Source organism: Vidua chalybeata, chromosome Z (assembly GCF_026979565.1).
Source record: "Vidua chalybeata isolate OUT-0048 chromosome Z, bVidCha1 merged haplotype, whole genome shotgun sequence".
NCBI classification, from domain to species: Eukaryota; Metazoa; Chordata; class Aves; order Passeriformes; family Viduidae; genus Vidua; species Vidua chalybeata.
Window position 1 is genome coordinate 51,583,042 of NC_071570.1, and position 21,334 is coordinate 51,604,375.

Here is a 21,334-nt window from a genome sequence, read left to right on the forward strand (position 1 = left end):
CCCTCCGACCTGGAAATCTTGCCCACACCTTTGAAAATTCAAATTTTCAGTGCAATGCAATGAAAGCTCTATAACTCCAGGGACTTGTGTACTAACATGGAAAACTGAGTAAGAGCAAAAGGAGAGAGAGAAAGAGGGGTGCTGAAACTGTCACCATAGAGTGCTAGTAGAGTACCAGACAGGGCAGGGGGTGATTAGAAGTACAGTGGGAAGAAGAAACTACACAGTCATGAAGAAGTCAAATGAAAATAATAAATGGGAACTAATAAGATTAGTCAAAACTCTAATGATACAGTCAGAAGGATGGTAAATCAGATGGCATTCACCTATTGTGAGAAAGAAAAATGTGCATATACAGAAAGCTAAGACAGAGAAACACAAGGGCATGGATGGGAAGTCCTATGTACAGTAAGGTAAAGAACAGTCTCTCTGAAAGCACTTGACTAGAACAAGAGGTAGCTATGATTGAAGATGAGGCAGAATCAAGGCTGAACAAGGTCATAGGCCTGAAAGACAAATGGCCCATGCTGCTGACTGTGATGGCTTAAGATATTGCGGTGGTGCATTCCCCCTTAACTCCTTTCCAGGCTGTAGTGTTCTCTGAGAATGTGCTTGTTAGGCCTTATCCTTGAAAATGCCACCTCAGGTCTTTCTCTCAGGGCTCAGGTCTTTCTGAGCTTATCAAAAAACACTATCTCCTCTCAGAAATTCCTCACAAGCTTTTGTTTTTCCCATGACCAGCCTTGGAATGTATTTATCTGGCCTGAATGGCATAACATTCCTGTTCTCACACTTTCAAAGAAAGTGCCAACCCAAGCTGTGGACAGGATGAAACATTGTAATGACTAAATCACTCTCATGCAACCCTATAAACAGCAGTCCAGAGTGGGACCCATCTGGAGGTGCAAAAGCATCAGAAGTGAGTATATTCACTGACCTCTAAGGAGAATTTTTCCACCGGTACCGTATCTTGCACTATGTCTGCACGCATATCCTTTGCGCATATGTCTGGAAGTTAGATTAAGTTATAGTTATAATTTAGGATAAATGCTGTTAAGTGTTATTTCTCTGTTAGATTGTTAAAGTTAAGCTATAAATAAAGGTATAAGTTAGGTTAAAGTACTGTTAAGTTTAAATGTTGTTACACTTTAGGCTGCATTCTTTTTCATTTTGTTTACACTGTCCTTACACACAGGCACACATACACACTTAGGTATTTTCAATTTATTTCTGGTTTAATTGCCTGGATTTCATTTGGTTTTTTGTTGCTTGCTTCCCCCCTTGTTGTGCCTCAGTTGTCCTTTGTAAGTAAAATCTTGGCAATGAATCTGTTGTGCTTTGTAGTTTAATATTAAATCTGACTTTTGCTTATACCTTTGGTGGAGATTTTTTGAGCGATCTCAAACGCACTTGCTCACGACAGATATGAAGGTGGTTTCAGAATAGAACAGTTTCAAAAAGGTTTGGTTTTAACAATGCCACGAGTCAAAATTCGCAAGGGATGGCAGTAGAGTCAGGTGACACATATGATTGGATACATGGTAGCAGAACTTTTAAAGGGCCATTGACGCATCAGTGTCTGTAAGAGGAGTGAGAACTGACACCAAAATTACATCTCCGCACAGAGACTTCTCCAGGATGTAAAAAAAAGAAGGAAAAGAAAAATATCAGATTTCTGTGGAAAACCAGACTGAATAGGAATACCTATTAAAAAATATACCAATGCCTGGGCATTTTCATTTCTTGGAAAAGACACCAGCTTTTCTTCCTCTTATGTGAATATTTGGCAGGCTGCATGATCTGAACTTGCTTATGAGTAGTAATTACCAATTACGTAATTTGAGTAAGTAAATGAAATACTCACATTCCTAGTTTGCTTTCAGGCAATAAGTTCTTTATCAATATTTATTTTCTCAGTAGTCACAACCACTTGCAGTAATTTGCAAGTAAACAAAAAATAAGTAGAAAATATAATTCTAACAAATTTTAACTACTGTATAACTTATTCCCCTCTTTCAGAATTCATTTGCTATACTTTAAATATGCTTCTCTACTAAAATATGCTTCAAAGTACTTCATACAAATGATAAACAAAACAACATCCTAAACTTGTGCCATTTATTGTGACAATCTGTCAACTAGTTGTGACAGGCATAACAGATTGGTAGCAAAAGCTGAGCAGCAAAGGCTGGCTGACTGACTTTTGTTTTAATAGATGATACTCTTGCTTGGATACGTTTTTAAAAGTGATCAGAACTAGAAAGACCATTTTCAAAATAATTAAAAACTCCTTAAAGCTGTAATGTAAATAGTGTTGCAGTCTTGGGGGAAGAGGCAAACCATAGCTTTATCATCCTCACAAGGCCATAGAGGAGGCACAAACTTACTTGCATGCAGGAAATTTGGGATGCAGATTTCTTCCTGATTCAGTAGAGGTTGATTGGTAGTTTGAGTTGGGGCTGGGCTGAAGATGATGCTACTGAGTCACTCTTAAAAATCAGTTTCCCAGCTCCTCCTTCTGAAGGCAGTCCGTCAGGGCTTGTCCAAGAAATCAGATCACTGTTCTCATTTGTTGTGCTGTGAGGTGTGGGTTTGGAGTCATAGAGTCATAGAATACCCTGAGGTGGAAGGGACACACCAGGATCATCAAGTCCAACTTCTGGCCTTGCACAGGACACCCCAAGAGTAACAGCATGTGCTTGAGAGCACAGTCCAAACACTCCCAGTAGAGGTGTGGATAGGCTGGGGGGAAAAAAGCCAGAATTAGATACATATTCCTTTGGCAAAGAAGAGGTACTTTAGATATCACTGCATAGCTGAAGTGCTCAGACAGACATAGGCCCTGCAGAAAATCACTATTTTGCTCAAATGTATGGAAACCACAAACCTGGAAACTTCTTGCTGGGAAACAGAATTGCCAGTAAGAAGTTTCCAGAAACAAAATTGACAGGCAGCCTCTGGCTGGCTCTGCTCATGACTTCAGCACCATCAAAGGCCAAATCCACCAGAAATTAGTCCATAATCATGAAGATGTTAGCCAAAACTCAAAATACATCTAAAAAAGTCTGGAAATGTGCAAACCAGTACCAGTCAAAAGCACTCAGAGTATTTGAAAGACATCAACAATATCCCAGACAACCAATTTTCCAGATTCACTAGCCACACACTTGACTGCACCAATAATAACCAGAGACTGAAGCAAGGAAGTCCAAACAGTACTGGAGGTAAAACTCACAGATCTTTTTTTGTTTTCCTGCAAAAAATGCAATGAAACAGATTAAAGATTAATACAGTTCATAACAAAAAGCCATTATTGTAAACTGAAAGTGCACAATACCTCTTAAAATGCTATTTTCCAGTAAACACTGTATTTATACATTGTGACAATCATTTAATCAGATGGCAGCCTGATGACGATGCGTCAATTAGTCATACAGAGGCTGTACTGGAACCAGGAAACATGAAAAGACTTAAGAAAAGGCGATAGAAATAAAAGCTGCATATAAAGTTAGTCAAGCAATTATGTCTGTTTTCATCCAGAAGAAGGAAGTGTAAGGATAGAGGAGACATTTTTATCTTGTGCTGTGCAAACATCACACAAGATACTTCAAGAGAAGAAAATTACTCCCAAAAATGCAGTGAAATTCCACAATTCAAGAAAATGGCCTTTCAAGTATCCTCTTCTAAGCTTAAACTTAAAATAAATACAACAGCAAGAAGTCATAAAATGCTATTACAAGATGCAGCCAAAGGGTTTAAGGCTCTCTGCATGCTCTTTTTTTCTTTTTTTTCCTGGATCCCAAAGCGAGGCAAAAGCCCAGCTCAAGCAGAAAAAAAGAAAGGGAAACTAATTGTGAGACTTAATGTACTTTCCACACTCAGTAGAGAACACCAAAAGTTGTTGGGTGCTCTTCTGTAGATGAAGACAAGTGTTGGTACTTCTAATGGTGCACAGGATACCACTGGCTCTTATAGTCATGCCCCAGGAAGGCTGACAGGCTGACATCAGCCTCGGTACTTCTGCCTTGCACAAAGTCCTTCTTAGGTCACAGTAACAGCTGTCATTAAACTCTTGAGTTTTTCTCACTAACATGACAGGGAGTCTGGAATCAAGAGTCCAGAAGAGGAAAATTAAAAAAATAATGCATTTTTGAGATCTCTAAAATGTGCTAAAATGAAACAAATATTCCTAACATTCCCACAAGATGTTTTAATTCAGAAGGAGTGGCTTATCTAGAATTGCCTCCACTCTAACTCATGTCTTAGGAAAACTAACTCTCTGTCTTTGACTTTAAAAGAAATATCTGAAGGACTTTTAGAATATTTTTCATTTTTATTCTCATGTATTAAGCCACTCACAAACTCTGTATCAACAGAAATGCCATTCTACAAGATAGTTCACAAAGTCTGCAGAAATAAAATAATTCACTAATAAATCTGACAGACTTCATCAGAAAGTCTGTAAGTCTATTTCACTGTGTCTGATACAACCTTGCACATGCAAATGCTCACTTATATGCCATTCAGTGAAAATTCACAGAAGCAGTCGTTTCACAAAAAAAATGGAATTCAGCTCAAAAGTTATACTGCTGTTCAAATATCCTGTTACCATTATGAAGTTTTCTGATTCTGTTCTATATACTACATTTTTCACAAGACTTACCCTGGAGCCATAAAAGCTGTAAGGCTGCCAAAGGAGTTTCCACTTCAGCAGGTCTTCAGAGGAAACCTAAATGTTGTTTATACGCATAGTAATGTATAGAGTCAAACAGAACATACTGGCCAAATTTTGTCCATGCTTTCTTATTTTCTCCTCTTGAAGGTATGATGCTGCAGGGTTCAACTCAAGGCATGAATGCTCATTTTGAGAAGACAGATGGCTAAAAAATTACTTACTCTATCCTGATTTGTCTCTCTTCTCCTGGAAAAAAAGGTAATTTCTTCAGCTCTACAATATTTCCAGTGTGTATACATGTATGAAAATATCATACTTCTTGAGAAATTCTATTTATCAGGAATGCAATTTGGATTATAAAATTGTCTTTAGAAAAAAAGACTGGAAATTAGATTTTTTTTAGTCCCCTACAAAAAACAGTTTGTGCAAAGCAAATGCCCACAGATATTAGCAAAGTTTAATCTTGAGAGATATCACTTTGGATCCTATTATGAGAAAGAAAATATAACCACTTGGGTTATTATTACTCTGCTTATTCTCAGCTTCACTCTGCATCTTCAATTTCATAGAATGGTTTGTGCTTGAAGATCATCTACTTCCAATGCCCCTGACATGGGCAGGAATGGCATTCACTAGATAAGGTTGTTCAGGGCCCCATCTAATCTGGCCTTAATCACTTTCAGGGATGGCATATCCACAGCTTCTTTGGGCAACCTGTTTACCATGCCTCATCACCCTCTGAGTAAAGCATTTCCTCCTAATATCTAAATTAAACAGCCCTCTCCCAGTAAAAACCATTGCCCCTTGTCCTGTTACTATCTGCTCACATAAAAAGTCCCTCTCCCTCTTTTTATGCACATAGAGAATTTGAGAGTTGCAGAGCAACTAAGCTGTACTTCTGATACATGTATGTACTTCAATATAAATAAAAGGAAAACAAACTGCCTGAGCAGATGGAGCAAAAGTACGTTGAGAAGTGAATAATCCATAGTATGGACAAATTTAAGTTAAAGTAGAAAGACCATGGAAAAACAGGGAAGATAAACTGTGCAGGAAAGTTCACCATTGCAGGGACATTTACTACCCTGTCCTTTTTAGTCAACCTGAAAGCATGGCAGGGCTGACACAAAGCTGTTCTTCTGACAATTTTCTATATTTTCCTGTTAGATCACTATTAAGTGTACTGGCAATGTAATATTTCAGGATCTGGAAGCAGAGCAGCACACAACCAGACTCAAGACATGCAGCACAAAGCTAATGTAACTGGAAGCTTAACCAGTTTGCACCTCCACCAAATACTGGCAAGTCCTAATAGCTGGTTGCTTGGCTGAGCATTGGGAGTCTGGGCACAAGGACAAACCAGTGGGGCTGTGCTGTCATGTCCACTCGGCAGCCGCTTGAGTGACCCGGCTGGGTGACACGGCGACGGCAGAAGGCACTCCCTTCGGTTCCCCATGGGGTTTTCCAGGAGTGCCTCCAGAGGAGCGACCAGACAGCTATCCCACCGAAAGATGAGGCTAACTCTCTTTGGGGGAGAACGTCGGGATTTTATTAGAAGCTCCAGGAGCTCCAACAAAACTCAACAGAAGCCAACCATCAAGAGCCCCGAGAGGGCCTCTGCAACAGTTTATAAAGGGGGGAGTGGACGGGGAGAACAACCAGTGGGGTAGAACTGGGGAGTGGCTCTCAAGGGGATGGATAGGGGTAACAACATATCAGGGGAAAGTAGGGGAGAGGTCCCTGGTCCTGATCCAATCACTTGACACCCCTGATGGAAGTTTCTAGATGGTAGGGACGGGCTGCCGAGTGATGGACAGGGCACCAGGGAGGGGACACAGAAATGACTCAGCATCTCTGCTGAGTCAAGGGGCAGGCTCAGGGAGGAGTGACAGGGGCCAAACCAAAGGGATATGGGCAGTAACAGGGACAAACCATTCTCAGAACATAGGCAACAACAACAGTATAAACGAACATAATAAAACACAGTACAACAGGGCTGAGCTGATGCATGGCCCCCAAGTGATGGGGAGGCCCTGGCACCCCAACACCACAATCTCAGGCTAATGGCTGCACCATGCCAGAGCTGGACATCAGTGTAGGCAGACAATAACTGGGGAGAAGGCTGTATTGCAATGCCCTAAGGGCTCTGACATTAACTTCACAAGATTCATACTCTGCCCATATTGCCCTATCTGATTAAATATCTGAGATGTTTGGGGAACCTGCAGAACAAATGGAAAAGGTGCTAAAAGGAGAAAAGGATTAATAAAGAGGAGAAGAAAGAGCAGAATAAAAATGCCAGCTCTATGGCTCTTAGCCATTTTGTAGAGATGTTGCTAATCATTGATAAAATGTATTATTTATGAGCTTCAGTTATGATGGAACTGGAACTGTTCATGATAATCTCTAATTGGTGACAACAAGGCATTCTTATAAGAAACTATCTCTGGCAGCTGTGGTTACAACACAGATAATATACTGCATACTATTTCAACACATCTGCTTAATGCTGTGCAGGAGATGAGATCATTATTCACCTGTTTGGCCTGTGGGACATGGTAGGGGTATTCTGTGACAGCAATTTGTTCTTTGGCAATCTTCATTGTGGTGCCAGCTGTTTCCTGCACAAGGCAGTTTTCTGACTGTACACTGTCTTCCAACACTCCTCTGTAGCAACCAATAGGCCTGTTCAAAAACACAGCAATAGTGCAATTAACTTCTGACAATTCTGACATGTTAAAACAAGGATTATTAATATTCCCAAGGATGATCACACTAACCTAGTTTAGCCAACCAGCCTTGTAAATCTGGCAATAAATACAAACCTCACATAAAGCAAGAGAAAATTTGGAATTAAAATAAAATAAATTGGTGGTATTTAATCATACTTTGGAATGTTGAAATTCTTGCATTAATTTTAAAGTGGGCAATGGCACCTAGTGCGTAAGGATGGCAGTGTAACAAATCTCTCACTCTCTGAAACTGAGATGCCTGTGCAAAAGGCTGTGCCATTAAACAACATGAGGCTCTGTTTTGTGGCTGAACTCTTTAGTTCGTTTTTTTCCCTTTCTTTTTTTTTTTTTAACCTGCAAGGGAGTATTTAATCCAATTGTTTACTATTACATAATTCATAGCAAAAGTCAAAGAGTCCTGCTGAGTTATCTCTGCATCAACTTACCATGAAAAAATGTAGAAATTTCCTTTTTCTTTCTTGAAAAAATGAACAATATAAAGGGATTGATAAAAACTGTTTCCACTCATCAATGCCTCAGACTAAAATTACAGGTTTCTTCTGTAATGATCTTGGTGATGTCGTTTGGAGCACAAGTTTTTTGTCATGAAGGAACATCTGTAGCTACAGGTAAAGCAGTAGAGGTTGCCTGTACATGTTACCTGAACACAGCTCAATCACTACCTTGTGATGATCCTCTGTATTTAATCATCTGTGTGGTTTCTGCAGAGGTTTCACCTGTAGCAATTTAAGCAGGAGTTCTGGAAATTACCCATCACAAAAGAAGATGACCTGAGCAAAAGAGCAAAAAAAGATGAACAGTTCAAGACAAGCTTCATAATGACTACATATCTTGAGATTCAGAAGGATGCTGCCTCGTCTGTGCAAGAAAATGACAAATGAGTGGTATTTAACATTTTGGTTGAACAGTTTTCCCATTCAGAAAACTATCTGAAATACAATAATGAGAAAAGCAGAACTGTGAGGCATTTTATAAGGCTGATTACCTTTCTAGGACATACAATCTGATAAATGCTTTGTTTATCCAGAGTAAATTCAATAGTTGAAAAGATTAATTGAACCTATTTTATGCTACTTGTACATGCTCTCACAGAGAAAGTAACTTACTTTTCTTTTTCTTATTGACTCTTGCACAAGAGCCTGCAATACACCAGCAAGAGTAAAATTACTTTTCTAAATTTAGTAGTTCATAAATCATACAGGACACCAATCCATCCAGTGGTTTATTGTTTGTTTGTTTTTTTTTTTTCTTCTTTCGTATATTCAAATAAAATAGGAGTGCATGCAGGAGACACACAGTATTTGCTTTTGCATTTCTCCTCTCCCAGGGTACAAGAGGCATCTGTCAGCTTACTCGTGCTCTCCCCCCCTACTCTCTCTCCCTCTCTCCCCATAAACATAATGCATGTAGGTGAGCATACACATACATGTGCACGTGTGTACATTCATTTTTGACTCTTCAGTTAATGGACAAGAAACTGCTACCACTTCAAGGCACAAAGTCCTCTGCTTTGGAGGAGCTGTGTGACCTGGCTCATGTAATTTGCTGAGGATTAAATTTACCACCCCAGCTACACTCACAAGGTGAATGATCTTAAAAAAAAAAATTATGCTCTGCATGTCTTGTCCCCTATGCACTTGATGTTCATCTCAATGCCTTGAACAGCAGCTTGTCACTTAGTTGTGACTTGTTCTGTGCACAACACACTGGATGGGTATCTGATCACTAATGGCTACAGGTTTTTTAAAGATAAATGGTATTATTGCCATACATGCTGGTTCATATGTTATTCATCAGGACTAAAGACTAACCTAGATATGCAGTTGGTCATTCCACACCTTGGGCAAAAAATTCTTCAGGACTCAGAATTCCAAAGCATCCTAAGAGGGCACTTTTCCTCAGCCCTTGCTAATAACAAAAGGCTTGCTTGGTTCCTATTTTGGAGACCACTGACAACATACCTAGATGAGCAGTTTGCCTAGCTAGGCTTGGGATGTTTCCAAGTCTTCTGTCACTCCATGGCAAAGGCCATGAAGCCTGTTAAACTGCAGACAGTTTCAGCTTGCTGGAAACTGACACTTGAAACACCTTAAAACTGAGGCACTGAGCATCTGTGGCACTGCTGATGATTCATCTACCAGTAAAACATTCAATAGATATGCATCACAGCAGCAACAGCATTTTCTGTAGCCACCTTTTGGATTCTGGTCCAGTTCAGAGACAGAAACATGCTTCATCCCTGCAGTTTCACTTCAATGTGATGAACCTTAGAATCTCATTTGAGGTAGAGCAGGTGGGTACTAAAGGAGGAGCCCCATGCAGAGCACCCTGGGTTATTATGTATTTTTGACAAGATGAACTGCTGTAAGAGGCCGTCTGAAGCCCCCTCATTCTCCATTCTGCCTTTCGATTGCCACGAGAAAGAATCCCTTCCCCCACTGCAGCTCCAGCTTAGAACAGGACACAGCGCAGGTGGAACCACTGAACCGTCATGCTAGCGTTCCGAACAAGGCCTGGCAAGAACTTGGCAAGGAGTTGGCAAGGACTTGGCAAAGACCTGGCATGGACCCAGCACGGGACAGCCTGACGCACAGCCTGCTTCTAATCTCCGTTCTTAAGCCGAATGAACTTTTGGGGTGACTCCCGTGGTCCTTCACTGAAGACCCCTCATCTGCCTCATTACCACCGTGACAAATAAAGAATGAGAACCCTTCTCCCAAGGACTGAGACCCCTGCTATAGGGAGGAGGGGAAATTGGAGGTCTGACCATTAATGACATGACCTGTTTCCCTTCAGTAATTTCAATGGACTTATTCTTCATTGTATTCGTCTTGCTTTGGTGGTTTCTGTGGACTCACCTGTTCCCTCGTGGCGATTACAATGGACTCTCATTGTTACACTTGTTCCCCCCTCTTTCCTCTGTGGACTCTAACTGGACCCCTGAGTTGACCGGAACTTTGAAGACTTCCCCGACACGGCAGACGGATCCCCATTGTCCGGACCACTGAGGATCTCGCCTGTGTTGGTAGCTATTCCCATCCCCCTGCTCTCTGTCTCTCTATCCTTTTATCTCCTTTCTGATCCCCACTATCCCATTTACTGTTTTGGCCCCTAATAAAGGTGCATTTGTTGTGATTAACTGATAGTCCCTTGTTGTTTGCCTTTTTGCACTTTTGGGATCGGTGAAAAGAACCATCACGACACCCCGCAACAAGCGGATTGTGACAACTGCAAACGTCATCCCAGACCTACATGAGTAAGTTCTGCATGCATGTACAGCAAGATAACTCTGGTGGGTTCATCTGCTCTCATTGTGTCTCCTGAGATTTCAAGTGTGTAGGAATGTGCCCCCTGTTGATGGAGTAAAAAAGTTACCCTTTGTCTCCTTAAAAAGGAGAAAACCCAGAAGTTTCTCTCCTCAATTTGGTTAAAAGACACCTCATAGGACCTTAGAGACTTCACCTCAAACTTAAGGATAGCCAATTGGACAGAAACCAAAAAGTCTTGCCAAAGCACTTCACTAGAAAAAGAAGATAACAAAAGAAGTAAATTGCTTTTGTGAAGTGTTTTAGCAGGAGCAAGAACCTCTTGTCCTGGCTCAGTTTCTCTCTGTAAGGAGTTTTTTATTTTGCCTTTTATTAAAACTTTTTTGTTTCCAACACTGTCACAATATTCATCCTGCTACTTTTATGCCACCTGAGGTAGCTGAGCTATCAAAGGTATAATACTTGTCTCTGAGAGCTTGTAAGACCTGGCTCTAAGAGACTGAGTATTACAAGTGACCCCAGTGTAAGAGACTGGAGAAAATCATTACTTGCTCAAAACAACTAAAGTGTGTCTGTGTGCAGCAGGGTGAGAAGGCAAGCTCTGCAAAAAGTGGGATGATGCACTTCTCCATTTCCCACCTCCCTGAAGTCTCTATTCCAGCTCCAGAATGGTTATCAGCCACTGGCACACCAGAAGCCCCATGTGAAGGGGAGGGTTCCAGGAGGCTAAAGCAGATAAAAGCAGCTGCACAAACACCCTCTCCCTAACTTCTTGAAATCTGGGTAACTTAAAGTTGGATGGGTTATAGTTTGCTAAATCAGTGCCCTGTGAAATGCTTTATGTCGATTGAACGTTTTAAAATTTGCCAGGTACCCTTATTTTCTAAAGTTTCCCTGTAAAACTTTGTTTAACCTCCTGACAACACTATGTGCCTGTCTCAAGGAATAAAAAAGCTTAACCTTAAAGGAACACATCAAGAGAGTCCAGGGCTTTACATCCCAGGTCTGGTAGATAAGACACCTTCTTCTCAAAAGGCACCTGGAAAACAGGCAGAATATCCAGGGAAAGTCAAATAGCCCCGGATAAGGTTATGTGGGTTGCTAAATCCAACACAACTGCTGGCTGAAGTCTTGTCTAAGCCTACAAAATTATGCCAGGGGGACTCTAGAAGAGGATTGATAAATTTAATTTAATTTCCTACCCTGAGCTGATTAATGCAGCTCAGTCCTTGTCCTGGTTTTGGCTGGAATTTGAGTAGGTGTTTTTTAGAAAAAGGTACAGCACTGTGCGTAGATTCAGTATGAGAATGATGCTGATAACATACTGATGGTTTGGTTGCTGCTAAGAGTGCTTACTCTGAGCCAAGGACTCTTCAGCAGCTCATGCTCTGCCAGTGAGAAAGCACACAAAATGGTGAAGAGGAGCATGGCCAAAACAGGGGACCCAAACTGGTCAAATAGATGTTCCACAAAACAGAATGTCACACCCAGTATCTAAACTGGGGGAGTTATCCAGAAGAGGGTCTATCTGGGTTTGGCATTGGCCAGCAGGTGGTGAGCAACTGTATTGTACATTACTTACTTTTCTTTGGTTCTCTCTCTTTCTCTCCCTCTCTCTCTCTCCTTTTTATTACTAATACTACTATTGTATTCTACTCCAAATCAATTATTAAACTGCTAACCAAAAAGTTTCACTTTTATTTTTCCCCCCAGTTCTCCTCCCCATCCCACCGGGGTAGGGTGTTGTTGAGTAAGCAGATGCATGGTAGTTAGTTGCCAGCTGGGGCTAAGCCACAATGCTTTCTCTATGTAAGTAGAATTCTTAGTAGCAGCTGACACCAAGTCACACTGCTTACTCACACTATGCAGATAGGTGCAATGGGAGTGATAAGCCAGTTTACACAAAGCAGCACTGGAAAGCAATAGCTACCTGTAGCACACTTGTTTTCCTCAGTTGTGCTCGCTGCCCTAGACACCCTTCACGTTTTAATGACAATTTCCTAGTAATGAGTGTCATGAAAAACAACCAAATGACGGTTTCCCACACTGTAAATGTCTTTGAAGTATTGAGAATGTTTTCTGACAGCTTGCTCTTTTCCAGTGTTTGCAGCAGATCCCATGCAGCATGCAGCTCCTGAGATCTCAAGAGCAGATTCCCAGGGGACTCCTGGGTGGTGCAATATTTGCTCTCTTAAAATAGAGACGCAACCCTGCAGTTCTTTTTTCTCATTGCACTGACATTTTTAAGCTGAACCACTTCCTGATCACTGTGGCAAAGATCTTGCCATCTCCCACCAGGCCTTCTCCATTCCAACCCAGCAAGTCTAGGGCACGTTTCCTAGTTGCCTCTCCGAGTAGTTATAATACAAAGTTCTCTCCCACAAGCTGATTTTCAAATCTGCTCACCACAGCACGATGGCGTTTCCAGCTGGTCTCTAGAAAGTTGAAATCTGCCATAAGGACAAAGGCTGCTGATCCAGAGATTTCTCCTAATTGCCTGTTAAATTAACTTCTCAGTACTGGCATCCTGGCTGGGCAACTGATAGAAGACACCCACCACATCTGCTTTGTCTTCCATCCCTTCATCCTCACCCAGAGAATCCCAACCACATCATCACCAACTGTAAGGGCTGTATCAAACCTCTCCCTTCTATTTAGTGCAACAGCTCCACCTTGCCCTGCCCTCTCCTCAATAGCTTGTACCCTCCATCCCAGCACTCTGGGTGTACGAGAAATCCCACTTATGCTAAGGATATCCCAGCTCTCTGAATGGACCAAGGCTTCCAGTCAAAGGCACTTGCAGCAGCAATCCCTGAGCCATCTGCAGGGACACCCCAGGGCCTGAGCCCCTGCCCTCTAGGAGAATTTGGAGAGGCTGTCGGGGCTAAACAGAACAAAGGGAGCCACTACAGTAATTCCCTGGAGATGCCAGAGAGCTCTTAGCAGCCAATAGCCAGAATAGACTATGGCAAGCCCACCACTATAGTTCACAGCACGTGACCCCCAGGCCTCCTAGTGCCATGGCTCCTTCAGACATTTGTGTTCCCTGAAACCTAATCCCATGCTAGGGACTAACCTGACCCCTGCAGACCAGAGACGCTCTCAGGGACAAGAGTGGAGTTGACTGACTGTCACCACTCCTGACTCTCTGTCAGGCTCAGCCAACCTGTGCCAACTGGTTGGGCAGGAGCAGCCTTTCTCCACAGCTGGGGCTGCAGACCAGAGACGCTCTCAGGGACAAGAGTGGAGGTGACTGACTGTCACCACTCCTGACTCTCTGTCAGGCTCAGCCAACCTGTGCCAACTGGTTGGGCAGGAGCAGCCTTTCTCCACAGCTGGGGCACTTCCAGGTGATGAAGACCATGGTGAGAAAAGCTGTCCCCTTCAGCCCCTGGATAACCACAGTGGAGCAGAGACCCACCTGCAGGCTGTGGAAAAGCCCCACTCTGGAGCAGGTAGAGATGCCCTGATGGAAGACACAGCTCATGGAGATCTCACAGAGGAACAGGCTGCTATCATGAGTTGAAGCCTGTTCTTAGGAGCATATACAGGAGTAGGTTTCCTGGCAGCTGGAGCAATCTGTTTCACAAGTACTGCACACCTGTAGAAAGGGCCCATGTTAGAGCAGAGGAACAGTGTAAGGAGTAAGAAGCAGCAAGAATGTGATAGACTGAACACAATACCCATTCCTTGTTCTTCTGCACAGCTGGGGAGGAGGAGGTAGAAGAGCCCTGTATGAAAGAATGAAGTTGAGAAGGGAGAGCAAATTCATTTTAGTTTTGCCTTTGTTTCTCATCCCCCTACTCTATTTTTCATTGGCAATAGAAGATATGAATTGTCCCCAACTCTATCTGGCTAGTGACAGTACTCTACCTTGTCCTTGCCCAGCCTTCCTATCTTACTTTCTCCTCCATCCTGCAGAGAAAGGAAAGTGACAGAGCACCTTGGTGACTACCTGGCAAGCAACCACCCAAGGTCAAACCTATAAAACTCATGAAGGTAATGCAGGAGAGACAGAGAAGGCATCCTCCTCATTCAGCCCTCAGAGCTACTGCTGTGCACACAGAGAAGGGCCAAACTTGGAAAACAAAACCATGCCAGAGCCCTGTGTATTGCACATACCTGCAGCAGGACATCGAGGATATGCTGAGATGGGTGAATGTTGGCTATTTCAAGGAGGTCAGAAGGAAGAGTTTTATTGCCAAGTCTAGACAAGACAGATGTTTTCCAAGTGTGCAGCCGTAGGATATAAAGAAAAGACTTCTTGAAGGCTGCACAGCTATAGAACACAAGACAGAATGCACAGGCACCAATAAGGGAAATAAAAAGAAGAAATCTGAAAAAAAATGTTTCCCAAGGGAAAACTCCTATGTTAGAAGGGATAGGACAGAGCGGCCACCCAGCTTTTGGGAAAACTCAAAACTGAACTAATCCCAGTCAATCTGATCAAAGTTCCTGCTTTCAGTGAAGGCTTGTACCAGCTGACCTCCAGACAACCATTCCAACCTGAAGTACTCCTGGCGGCAAAAATATCCAATGGTCTGGATACATGAGACACTCAAAACCAAAAGAAAAAACTCCATTTACAGAACACACAGTACATATGTAAATATATTTAAACAAACAACAACAACAAAAAAACCTTATTGCTTTATTCAGATTTTGACATAGCTTACCTTAAAATTACTCAAAGTCATTGAGAATTTCTGTAGAAATCACTGACTGCTTTTCAGCAGAGATCAGCTTAAACCAGAGATTGAAATGATGCTAGAATTCAGACTGAATCACTTTTTATGAACTAAACAACATTTTCCTAGTCTAAGAAGAGCAATCCCCATAAAATGCATTTCAAGGCTCTTGTTTTTGGCTCCTTTTCTGTTGTTTGGTTTACTCAAAACTTTGAATACTCTGTGGATGGCTTTATGAAATTAAAACTTCCAAACAGTCTTCTAACAAACTTTTAGAATTACATACTAGCAATAGTCTATCTTCTTTGACTTAAAAGTGCATACACATTCAAAAGTTTTATACATTTCCTAGACATCTTTTTAACAAAAACCCTATCAGACATTTTAGTTTTCAAGGGGAAAAAGAAAGTAGTTAAATTCACAGTTTTAACAAGTGTCCAAGGAAAGCCTACTACATTTTTTCTTCTGGGAAATCAAACCACGAGGATCTGTTGACAAGTCTCTTTGGCAGTCTCAGTATCAATGGCTCTCTCTCTGGACACTCTAGAAAGGAAGTCCTGGGGGAAGGCAGTTGACTGGAAGGTGCTGCTGGTGCTTCCTGAACATAACTGGTTACAGTTTCTATGTGAGAGGTGTTATTGTTGGTATTCACTGTGGTAACACTCTGATCAGCTGCTGTTTCTTGAAGTTTGACATCAGCATTTCTAATGCCACCATCTAAGTTTTCCCCTGTGGCAGGCATACCATACTTTTTGTCTACTCCTCCAGTTTCCTCACATCCTATCCTCCTCAGAAAAGAAGATGGAGACTCATTTTCCCTCTCATTTATTTGAGTTGTGCCTGTCCATGTAATACTGCTGTCCCATTCGGTACTTTCTGGCTCCTTGCTACTATCACTATCAATTGTAATCACCACTGGAGAAGAATGTATTGAGTTACTCGTGTGATGTTTCCGGTGTTTCTTCTTATGCTTTTTCTTTTTCTTTTTAAGATGCTTCGTTGTGTCTGTTGCTTTTCCTTCGTAGACTATCTCCACACTTGGACTCCTCATTTTCTTCTTCCTTTTCTTACGCTTTATCTCGCTGCTTGCACGATTGTCTGACAGGCTATCCTCATTTTTGCAGCAGTCACCAAATTTTGAGGAAGTTTTCTTGAACTCATTTTCTCTTTCTAGACTTGTGCTATCCATGAATGCATTCTCCAGGTGGCGAGTTTTGTACTTCCTTTTTCCACCAGGCTTTTCACTTTTCATTCTGTCAGTTCCTCCAGAAGGAGTCCTTGATCTGTTGCTTGACCGACTCCTTGACCTGCATCTTTCGTAACAGTAATAGTGTCTCTCATGGAGTCCCCTCTGGCTATGCAGATCTGTCCTCTCAATAAATGATCGTATCCTGTACTCTGGACTAGCAGATTGGTGCGAGTAAAGAGTGTTAGACCGGGTCCTCCTTCTACTGGAGGATTCATAGCTGTCTTTAAAGACCTTTCGAGTACAGAAAGCAGAACCCCACTGGTGTCTACTTTGATAACTGTCTCTTACATAATAGCGATCGCTGTCTCTACTTCTTGATCTCCTTTTACTGTGGCCTTTGCTACGTGAACGTGATCTGCTCACTTCTCTGGATGGAGTGCTCTCACCACTCAGAGAGCCCCTCTGGCTTTTCAGAGAGGCTCTGGTGTCATGAGCCCTTGATCTTCTGCTGCTTCTTTTACTCCTATGTTTGCTACTATCTCTGCTTCTTGATCGTCTCCTTTTAAGTTGGCTTTTGCTACGGTGCTCCCTTCTAGACCGATGGCCATGACTTCCTCGACTGTCCCGTGAACAGGACTGTGGGCTTCTAGACTCTCCCTTTTTAGACAATCTGTGATTCCAAGGGGAGCATACTGTGTCACTCCCTGGAGAGGGGCTCCAATTCAACTCATGTGGAGGCAGATCTTTTCTTTTACATTTGTTCTTCTCATCCTCTTTTGATTCCATCTTCTCAACTGCAGGAGATAAACAGCTTCTACAACTTCCTACATCCTCCCTATATGTTGGGGAATGTGGTGAGAAACTCCTGCTTGGTTCACTGTCACTCCAGATGTGACACTGGACTGGTCGCTGTTTCTTGACATCTTCCCTTTTCTCTTCCTTGATGGACTCCTCAGAGTCAGAGGACAGCTCAACCACTTCTGGTGTCCTCTCAGCTAATGGCTTAACGTACCCAACAATGACACAATTGTCTGAGGAAGAGCCACTGTCGTTTGAATCAGCATTAGCCTGTAACTCAGTCTGCAGCTTGGTTCTTCGGCTCCCTGAAGCAGAGTCCTCATCAGAACTTTCTGATGACTCCAGAGGAGAAGCTATGGTTGCATGAACCTCTTCTGAAATTGAATAGGAAGGCCCTGGAGTTTCATCATCCCATGGGGCCTGACCAAGACCAGGTACAGACAAACTATTATCAAGCCCTTGTGCGTACGTCACATCTGGAGATATTGTAATAATTGATGAGTCTGAGTGGCTTCCTTCCTCATAGGATGGTGCAGGACAGTCATAATTGGCGTGTTGATCGTAGGCTTCTAAGTTAAAAGGACAGCGAGCAAAACTGATGAATTCGTGCAGGAAGTGTTCTGTCCGATTCAGCAAAAATGGCTTTAAATCATCAGCAAAGGCCTGACTTTCCAGATCATATCTGGTTACGTTACTCATGATTATGTGCTGCACAATATTGATCAGAGACCCATGGGCACCAAACAGGACTGTAAGTTCTCGCTTCAACCAAGGAACCAAGCGGTGAAGGCAAGCAGGGTTGCGGCGGAAGAACTCTGCTGAAATCTCTCGGTATCGGCCACCGTCCTGAATGCTACGGATGCGCACGCCGGTGCGGTACAGGGCCCTGCGGAAGTTGATCATGTCCTCCTCCTGAATCTGCCGCAGAGATCTGCCCTCTGCACTAGCCTTTCTCCTTGAGGCCAGCCTCCTGATCATCTGCTGAATCTCTCTGTGTCTGTGTTGCATTGGCTCACTTGACAGCCCTTCAAACAACATCCCGTTATCCAGAGGGGACAGCATCCTTCGGGAAGGGGAACTGCGTGTGCGGCGTTCCCTTGTTAAGGTAGTGCGATAACGAAACCTCCGGCCATCAGGGCTGGCAAAAGAGCTTGTTTCTAAAGGGCTGAGTATGTATTCCTTGAAGTCATCTTCTGCACGAATCGTATGGAAAATGGAATAAAAGGGTTGCTTGCACAGTGGGCATTCTGCTTTGTTCTTTGACCATTCTTGGACACAGCGGAAGCAGAACCTATGCAAGCAGCGATCTAGATACGCAACGTTGTCAAATCTATCCAGGCAGATGGGGCATTTGGAGTCGGGAGACGCATCTGTCGGCAGCTTACTGGTGCTGGCTTTTGGTGAAAAATTGCTGTTTTCTGCAGACTCCTTATCTGATGTCATGTTCTAGAAAAGACAGAGACAGAAGATCATTGCTGTCACAGAGAGGCAAATATCTTACACTCTAGATGCAGAAACCCGTAACAATTGCTTTTACAGTTGCAAAACCCAGCAGTGGCTCTGAAAGAATGCTGAACAAAGAGGCAGCATGACCTAACTACTTTGTTTGACTTCTCTTCACAGTGAGATCTAGTTCTTCAGTGCTTCAAGTTTTACACAGCATTCAAATGATGCTGGCATAGATTAAGTTAACAGGCAGGCTTGTCTTCTTCCCCACTCTTCAATAACTCCTTTGATGTGGTCAGTAAATTTATGATTTACATGGTATCCTCCAAAATATAGCTTAAAAAAATCTAGCATTTATGTATGAAAAGTATGAGAACAGTTAGTTCTGAACGTTAAAACAAACCAGCCAAAAGAAGTAATTGGGCTTGAACTATGTTATCACCTTCCAAGTTCTGCTGGACCTGTTCTGTTCCTGCACAGTCTGCCCCTCTTTGTTGGGCATTCATGCTGGACCACACACAGCTTGTTGGATAAGACAATCTCCAGGGATGTGTTCCTGCCAAAATAAGTATTTCTTTTCAAGACTGAAGCAGAAACAACCAAATGTCATGCTCAAGTACACACTGCCTTTTACATAGTCAGGTTGTTATGCTGGTTTTGCCTGAGATAGTAATTTTCTTCACAGTGACTGATCTGGGGCTGAGCTTTGGATTTGTGTTGAACACAGTGTTGATAATACAGAGATGTTTTTGTTATTGCTCAGAAGGGCTTACACAGAACTTTTTGTACTTCCATGCTGGTGAGGAAGTTGGTGGGCTGTGGGAGGTTGGGAGGAGACACAGCTGGGACAGGTGACCCAAACTGACCAAAGGGATTTCCAGACCACGTGACATACTCAATATATAACATGGAGGAAAGAAGGAGGAAAGGTGGGACATTTGGAGTGATGATGCTTGTCTGCTCAAATCACCATCATATATGACAGGGCTCCACTCTCCTGGAGATAGCTGAACACCTGCGTGCCCATCAGAAGCAGTGAATTAATTCTTCATTTTGTTTTGGTTGTATGCATGGCTTTTGGTGTCCTTATTTAACTGTCTTTATCTCAACTGACAAGTTTTTCAGCTTTTACCGTTTTGTTTTTCTCTGTGATCACACTGGTCAGGGAGTGTGTGAGTGGCTGCCTGGTGCCTGGCAGCTGGCTGTCGTGAAATCATGAGAGATGTCAAATATGGTCAACAAAAAAAATCTATCTATTTAAATGTCATTTAAAGTTTTGGCGTTACCCTGAGGCATTACAATCCAGTGGAAATAAGTTACTACCTTACTTCAAAATCCATTAGCCCATGTTTTGCAGCCTGTCAGGCCTTTCCTGCCGGCAGGACACCGGGGGATGGGGCAGCAACAGCGCTGGGGCGCCAGGGGCGCGGCCCAGGCTCAAAGCAGTGCCCGTGAACCCGCGGGGGTGAGTGGGTCCCAGCCCCGGCCCCGCGCCGCCGCTCCGTCCGCTGCGGCGCCGCCCCCGCCCGCTCCCCCGCGCGCCCCCCGCCATCCTCGCCTCGGGAGCCGCGAGCCAGCGCCCCGGAGAGGATCGGCGCTCCGCCCGCCCCCAGGCCCGCACTCACCGCCGCCGGGCCCTCGCTTCCCGTGCGGGCCAGGGCCGCGGCCGCCTTCAGCCTGTGGCGCGTCCGGCAGCGCCCGGTGCCAGGAGGCTCCCGCCGCTCCTCCCCTGGCGGCCGGCGGCGGCGGGCACCCTCCGCCAGGCGCTGGGACGGGTCCGCCATCGGCGGCGGCGTTGCCACGGGAACAGCTGCCCGCGGGAACGGAGATGAGCCGGGATCTGCCGGGAGAGAGGCCGGGGCCGTCGCCGTCACATCCGGGCCCCGCTCATTGACGCCGTTCCGGGGGGTGGAGGCCGGGAAGGTGTCGGGATGGCGCCGGGATGGCGCCGGCCGGCGGTGGGGTTGCTGCAGGCTCCGCCGCCTGCTGAGTGCTTGCGGGGCGGGCGGAGCAGCGGCAGGGCTGGCGGTGCTGTCCCGGGGCCCAGGGAGGAGTTCGTGGCGGCGGCGGCCGCTGGGGAGTAAAAGCGAGGGGAGTCGCGGCGGTGGCGCCATCAACGCGTAAGCGCTTTGTTCCGCAGGTGATGGCTGCCGTGGTGGTGCGCAGCTGGGGTTTCGTTCTCTAGGGGCGCGGGTGGCACCCTGCGGCAGCGGGAGTGCCGCTTTCGGACCCAGGGGTTGCCCTAGGCAATGGCAGAGCCTGCCGGCGGCGCCAGCGAGAGCTTGGCGTTGTCTTCGAAGGCTGGGGAAGCAGTGTGGTTGGTTGGGCAAATACAACATAGATAGCACGTAGGAAAGAGGAGATAGATAAAGCATAAGCCGATATGAGGAAAGATAAAAATAACTGTCTTTACTGATTTTTACAAGCATATATCTGCAGTAGACACAAGTGTGCAAAGGACATGGACAAGGCTAGCTGTGCAGGCTGCCACAGGTGGGGCACAGTCTGCCACAGTACCT

The 21,334-nt window shown here is 44.0% G+C and overlaps 1 protein-coding gene and 1 long non-coding RNA gene across 3 annotated transcripts in view; both read right to left on the minus strand.

Moving 5' to 3' along the window:
- LOC128802480 (uncharacterized) overlaps positions 1-14,947 on the minus strand; it is a 76,667-nt gene extending 61,720 nt beyond the window's left edge. Inside the window, exons 1-6 of the long non-coding RNA XR_008435456.1 lie at positions 14,817-14,947; positions 14,116-14,295; positions 8,069-8,198; positions 7,213-7,360; positions 2,388-4,921; positions 938-1,008 (exon numbers count right to left, since the gene is read on the minus strand). This is a non-coding gene — a long non-coding RNA (uncharacterized LOC128802480). The remainder of the gene's footprint in view (positions 1-937; positions 1,009-2,387; positions 4,922-7,212; positions 7,361-8,068; positions 8,199-14,115; positions 14,296-14,816) is intronic.
- Positions 14,948-15,323: 376 nt separating this feature from the next.
- On the minus strand, positions 15,324-20,931 carry TOPORS (TOP1 binding arginine/serine rich protein, E3 ubiquitin ligase). Of its 2 annotated transcripts, none has more exons than XM_053968905.1 (2): positions 20,441-20,931; positions 15,324-18,815 (listed from the first exon to the last, which is right to left on the minus strand). In XM_053968905.1, the coding sequence occupies exons 1-2, from the start codon at positions 20,927-20,929 to the stop codon at positions 15,834-15,836; spliced, it is 3,471 nt and encodes a 1,156-aa protein (XP_053824880.1). In that variant the 5' UTR covers positions 20,930-20,931; the 3' UTR covers positions 15,324-15,833. The 2 variants fall into 2 exon arrangements, with proteins under 2 accessions (XP_053824880.1, XP_053824881.1); XM_053968906.1 differs by lacking the exon at positions 20,441-20,931 and adding an exon at positions 19,258-20,003.
- Between the last annotated feature and the right edge of the window lie 403 nt (positions 20,932-21,334).